Here is a 6,543-nt window from a genome sequence, read left to right as displayed (position 1 = left end):
TAATGGACCCTAATGAGATTCTGATGTAGAAACATGTTTGGGAAACATTGATCTAAATCTGGGATGACTGGCCAGGTGCAGTGGCTCACACCTGTAATCCAGCAGTTTGGGAGGCCGAAGTGGGTGGATCATTTGAGGTCAGGAGTTCGAGACCAGCCTGGCCAACATGGTGAAACCCTGTCTCTACTAAAAATACAAAAAAATTAGCTGGGCATGGTGGCGCATGCCTGTAATCCCAGCTACTCGGGAGGCTGAGGCAGGAGAATCGCTTGAACCTGGGAGATGGAGGTTGCAGTGAGCCAAGATCATGCCACTGCACTCCAACCTGGGTGACAGAGCAAGACTCCGTCTTAAAAAAATAGAACTAAAATAAATAAATAAATAAATCTGGGATGACTGACCAAGAACAAATAATGTAGACATCAATTGAACACCAACTGTATACCTAGGACTGGATCTGAGGGTAGGATTGCCAGATTGAGCACAAACGAACAAACGGAACACAAGAAACAACAGAAGGGTGCCTGGTAAATATGAATTTTTGGTACGCAATAAGTAATTTTTATTGTGTCCGTGCAATGATAGGACGCACGTATCCTGAAAACCTATCTGTTGTTCACCTGAAATTCACATTTAACTAGGCGTCCTGATTTTATGTGGCCACCCTATCTGCCGGGGAAGTAGGCTGATGCCCCTGGGGGTTCTCCATTTCCTTGGCCACGTTTCTGTAGGGCTGAGGTCATGGGGGAGCCGTGGCCAGGGATGGTGTCCTTGCCAGGGGAGGAGACAGGCAGAGCTGCAGGCCCTACAGCTTGGGGTTGGGCAGGGATGAATCGCTCTAAAGTGGTGCCTCTGATGATAGCTGTTATTTTAGTTTCTGAAAAATGTGCTGCCCTCAAGAGCTTCTGAGGCTGGGCCTACTTGGGTGAAAATAGCTTTTCAGGCAGCCACACTGTGGGGACGTGAAGCAGCAGCCCCACTCTTTGGGGCTACTTGGCTGTCTCTAGCTCATCTCACTTGCCAAGGCTGGACAAGGAAATGAAAAAGAAAATGCCAAGGGGTGGGCAGGAGCCTGTTGGCGTTGGCAGGCGCTGCCAGCCCCGTGTCCCACTCAAGCTCTGGGGTGCGCTCCATGCTGGGCAACAGAGTAAGACTCCATCTCAAAAAAAGAAACAAAGAGAAGGGAGGGAGGGAGGGAGGGAGGAAGGAAGGAAGGAAGGAAGGAAGGAAGGAAAGAAGGAAGGAAGGAGGGAGGGAGGGAGGGAGGGAGGAAGGGAGGAAGGAAGGAAGGAAGGAAGGAAGGAAGGAAAGAAGGAAGGAAGGACGGACTGCATAACCACTGAACTACCAATGAAATAGAGACACATATTCCCCCAGAACACCAACTAGATAAATATATTAAATTGCTAGTGACTCAAATTACTGTGATAATATCTCAGCACTGTTTGAAAGGGTCCACTGAATTCCAATTATATACATATTAAGCTTTTATTCATCTGCCTAATGGGATTTCCTGTCCATCTGGGAGTAGGGGGTAGAGTCTGACTGTGTTGGGGTAGAGTGTTAATATTTGGAGAGGAACCTCCCCGGGACAGGGTCCCCAGGCTTTGCAGACAAGGCCTTCTGGCTGGGCCCCTCTTCCCTTCCTGTCTCCCAGGATTCCCCCAGGACACTATTGTGCTGTGCACTGTTTGGCCCCCTCGGTGTCCCTGCTCCTTCCAGCCACTGCTCCCTTCTGCAGACACTTGCCTGGGATTCCCAGGGTACAGGGGTGGGGGCTGGTCAGGGCCTGGTCAGTGTAGAGCAGGGAGCTTTTCACTTTTAGCACAGATAGAGTGGCCAGGGCCCCATGGCTGCACCTCCCTGGACATAACCAGGATGTCCTGTCATCCGCCCCCAAACAAAACTGGGGTCTCCCCTTTATTTTGCCAACAGAATCCAATTTTTAGGTGATGAGACAAGTGTTTGACTTAAAAAGACCCTCCTGCCCAGCCTTCTGGAAGGTCTGGAGCCCAGCCCAGCGCCCTGGATGCCCTCGGCATGTGAAACGGGGAATGCAGTGTCCTCCAGTGGCCAGCTTCAGCTTGGAGTGGGCACCTGGGTGGTGGCCAGTGGTTCCCCTGCAGGCCACTGCTGTCCCCTCTTGGGTCCTGTTCTGAGTCTCAGGCCTGAGTCCCTGGGGAAGGCCCCACACCTTGCCCTGTACCTGGGTATGGGGATGGCCCTGAGGGGCAGCCTTGCTTGGGAGAAGGGGGAAAAAGGATATTTTTATATAAATAAGGAAAAGACAGCCCCTCTGGGCAGATGAGGCCTGCTGTAGGCCAGGGGGCTTGGCAAACTGTGTCCACGGGTCTGCAACCCTTCAGCTGGATCCTTTTGTGCAGTGAACGGCCTGGACAACTGTCCGGGTGGCCCTCCAGGGATATGTTCCTGGACCTTTCTTAGCTTCTCACTGACCTTTCTCCCACTCCAAGTCTGTGTTCCTCAGTCAAACAAGTGTCAGGGAGGAGGAGGAGGAGAGGGAGGAGGAGGAACCTGCTTCACCCTCTGCACCTGGGGGCGTTGTTCCACGTGGCTTCCTTGGGAAAGACCAGGGTTCTATACAGCCTGGGGGCGGTTTCACCTTTCTACTTTTGAGTGAGACTCTCTCAAGTCACGGCTCTTTGGGCCCACATGGCTAAGGTCTAGCCACCTGTGGGTGTCTCATGCTGCCTCAGTGGGTGGCGTGGGGGGCGGGGCTGACCTCCCCCATGCCTGGCTCAGTACAGCACACCCTGGCCCTTGTGCCCGCTCTCTGCCCTGAGCAGGAGTTTTATTTTCCTACCCTTTGGTGAAGCAAGCACAGGTGTGCGGAGGTGGGCAGGGGTTTCCAGCCCCAGCTGCCGGGGTAGGGAGACCTCTGTTGCTCAAGGCATGGGAGGTGGGGACTTAGCGGGACAAAGGCTCACCCCACACTCTTATCATTAGCATTATCTGTATTTTTAATTTTTAAGTTGAGAAATTTTCTACAACTGTCAAACTAGACAAATGACAGTAGCCAGTTCTCCTCACCCAGACTCAGCCATTGCTAACAGTTGTCAGTGTTGAAGATGGTCAGCATCTCGTGCCCTTGGTTTCACTCGTTCCCTGTGTGGCCCTCGTCCCTCTCCCCATGTCCTGCGCGCCCTGAGTAGCCATTGCCAGGAACTTGGCCTGTGGGTTTGTTTACTCTGAATCTGCATGTGCCCAGCCATGAGCAACAGGTCACTTTTTGAATGTGACCGAAGCTGCATCCTGCTGCGTGTGTTGCTGTGTGGCCGGCTTTCCTCCCTGTCTTCTGTTCATGAGTGCTGTTCAAGCGGCATACCGTCCTGTGACGTTGGTTTAAAAATGTAGGCCGGGCGCGGTGGCTCACGCCTGGAATCCCAGCACTTTGGGAGGCTGAGGTGAGAGGATCGCCTGAGCCCAGGAGTTTGAGACCAGCCTGGGCAACATAGTGAGACCTGGTCTCTACAAAAAATAAAAAAATGAGCCGGGCATGGTGGTGGCACGTGTCATTGTCCCAGCCACTCGGCAGGCCAAGGTGGGAGGATCACTTGAGCCCAGGAATTGAAGGCTGTGGTGAGCCATGATGGCACCACCGTACTCCAGCCTGGGCGACAGAGAGAGACGCTGTCTCTAAAAAATAAAAAATAAATCAACACGTGAACGTATGTTCTCTTCCTGAGGGACGGAGCTTGCCCTGGTTGTTCCGTGTTGACTGTGCTGCACACAGGCCCCCCCAGCTTGCTCTGCCCCTCGCTGTATTAAACCTCTTTGGGCCTCAGTTTCTCCATCCCTAAAGGAGGTCGGGGAGGCCAGGCAGGTGTTGAGTGAGATGAAGAGGCCCTCTGGGAGACGTTGCAGGAGTCTGTAGGCGACTCCAGCCTCTTCTCACCTCTGACAGCCTGGTGGCGGGGGTGGTGTCTGTGCTGGGGATGTGGGTACAGGGCCTGGGTGGGCGGGGATGAGGGTGGGGTTTGGTGACAGGGCGTGGGTGGTCACCCAGCTTTGCCTTTCTCCACAGGGTCCTGAGGACACCATGAGCCAGCCAGGCCTGGCCGCTGGGCCTGACCGGCCCCCCAGCCCCTACACCCCACTTCTCCCGGACTCTCCCAGCGGACAGCCCCCCAGCCCCACAGCCTGAACCTCCCAGCTGCCATGGGCCTGTTGCATACATGCATGCAGGCCTGTGCAGACACTCAGGGACGGAGTGCTGCTGAAGGGGCTTGCAGGGAGAGGCTCGTCGACAAGCACTGTTCTGGAACCTTCTCTCCACGTGGCCCACAGGCCTGACCACAGGGGCTGTGGGTACTGTGTCCCCTTCCTTGGGTGAGCCTGGCCTGTCCCATTCAGCCATTGGGCCCAGGCTTCCTCCCCTTCAGGGTGAAACACTGCAGTCCCGGCGTAGTGACTCCCCAGGCAGGACTGGCCAGGCTGGGAGTGCTGGCTTCCTGTGCCAAATAGCTGCCAGGCCAGGCAAAGCGCCTTTACACAGGCCTCAGAAAACAACGGGGTGAGCACGAGATGCCCCGTGCAGCTGCCCGAGGCTCCCCGCCCACCCTGGCCGGCCCTTGATCTCCCCGAAGTCTTCACAGGCACTGCATCAGGGTGTCTGCTGCCCGTTTCCTCCAGCCTAAACTGACATCATCCTACGGACTGAGCCGGCCACTCCCTGGCCGAAGTGGCAGCAGGCTGTGCCCCCGAGCTGCCCCCACCCCCTCACAGGGCCCCTCAGATTTGAGGTGCCCAGGCTGAGGTGAAGAGGCCTTGGGGCCCTGCCTCCCGGGCGCTCCTGGACCCTGGGGCCAGCCTGTGACCCTTTTCTACTGGAAATGAGTTTTATCATCTTTGAAAAATAATTCACTATTGAAGTAATAAACCTTTAAAAAAATTTGATGCTGGCCTCTGTGACAGCCTTGTTTGCTGGGGTTGGGGGAGCAGTGGGGGCCTCTGGGAAGTCCTGGGCTCTTCTTCTCTTGGTTAATAGCTCCTTTCTGGTGGCTGCCAAGAGCGTCTCTCCCAGGGCTAGGCTGCTGGCTTACCTTCCTGTTGTTTTTAAATTTCAACCTTGTGCAATGTTGAGTTTCATAGAAATACTGCATGAGCACGCCCTTGTTTAGAAGCAGCAGGGCTGAGTCCCGTCTTCCCCCCTCCCCCGGCCATGCCCACAGCCCCCAGTGCCGACGCCTTTGCCACTTTTGCGTGGGGCCCCTGGATGTGTTTCTGTGCCTTTATCTACAAATCCTGGTGCCCGTGGGACATGCCCCGTGTTGCTCTAGGCCTTTGCTTTTTGCTTGTTACATAAATGGTGAAGAAGAGAAGTGGGTAAGAGAACAGCTTGGAGGCATCTAAAAGTTTTCATTTTAAGTGTAGATCATTGCAAAGGATGGAATTTTCTCGGATTGTCATCATCATTGATGTTTGAATATGAGACCATTTCATCAGTATTTAAGTGTACTCTGGATCGAACTAGGACAGGAGAGGATATTCACTGCCAAACATTTCGAGGAATACACGAACAAGCTCTTTTATGATCAGAAATGTTATGCCCCTTTTCCCCTTAAACTTGTATTTCCTTTCTTCTTCCCTCCTAAAGTGTTATCTAGATGATACGTATATTTGATGCTTTTTTTTTTTTTTTCTTGTGACCATCAAGGGTAAATTCTTTTAGGTCTGGGACTGCCATAACAAAATACCGTCAAGGCCGGGCATGGTGGCACACACCTGTAATCCCAGCCCTGTGGGAGGCCAAGACTAGAGGATTGCTTGAGGCCAGGAGTTCAAGACTAGTCTGGGTGAAATGGTGAGACCTTCATCTCTACAAAAACATACAAAAATTAGCCAGGCATGGTGGTGGGCGCCTGTGGTCCCAACTACTCAGGAGGCTGAGGTAGGAGGATTGCTAGAAGCCAAGAGGTTGAGGCTGCAGTGAGCTGTGATTATGCCACTGCACTCCAGCCTGTGAGACAGAGCAAGACACTGTCTCCAAAAGAAAAAATACCATCAGTAGGTCACTTAAACCATTTGTATTTCTCACAGCTCTGGAGGCTGGAAGGCTGAGACCAGGGTACCAGCAGGGTTGGGTTCTGGTGAGGCGTCTCTTCCTGGCTTGCAGACGGCCGCCTTCTGTGTCCTCACACGGCCTTTCCTCGGTGTGGAGCAGGGAAGAGAGAGGGACAGCAAGAGCTCTGTGGTATCTTTTATAAGGACACTGATGCTATCGGATCAGGGCCCCATTTAATTATTTTCTTAGAGGCCCCATCTCCAGACACAGCCACACTGGGGGTCAGGGCTTCAACATAGGAATTCTGGGTCAACACAACATTTAGCCTATACCATCTGGATTGCCTTTCAACTCTCAGGACACGATTGGTCAAAACTATATCACTATGTTTTATGTTACATATCAACGAAGCAAAATTTTATAGGAATGCATGTCCTTTTGGTATGCATTTTATATATATTTTTCATTTACAGATTAGAGTTGTGTGTGTGTACAGTTCCATGAATTTTGACACGTGG

The 6,543-nt window shown here is 52.9% G+C and overlaps 1 protein-coding gene across 1 annotated transcript in view; it reads left to right on the top strand.

The window, feature by feature from the left end:
- Nucleotides 1–4,483, top strand: part of SCARB1 (scavenger receptor class B, member 1) — a 107,529-nt gene extending 103,046 nt beyond the window's left edge. Inside the window, exon 13 of the mRNA XM_011988878.1 lies at nucleotides 4,046–4,483. Within this exon, the coding sequence (XP_011844268.1) occupies nucleotides 4,046–4,165 (120 nt within the window). The 3' untranslated portion in view covers nucleotides 4,166–4,483. The remainder of the gene's footprint in view (nucleotides 1–4,045) is intronic.
- Nucleotides 4,484–6,543: the final 2,060 nt, after the last annotated feature.

This window comes from Mandrillus leucophaeus, unplaced genomic scaffold (genome assembly GCF_000951045.1).
Source record: "Mandrillus leucophaeus isolate KB7577 unplaced genomic scaffold, Mleu.le_1.0 Scaffold34, whole genome shotgun sequence".
NCBI classification, from domain to species: domain Eukaryota; kingdom Metazoa; phylum Chordata; class Mammalia; order Primates; family Cercopithecidae; genus Mandrillus; species Mandrillus leucophaeus.
This window is presented reverse-complemented; position numbering and strand designations above follow the sequence as displayed.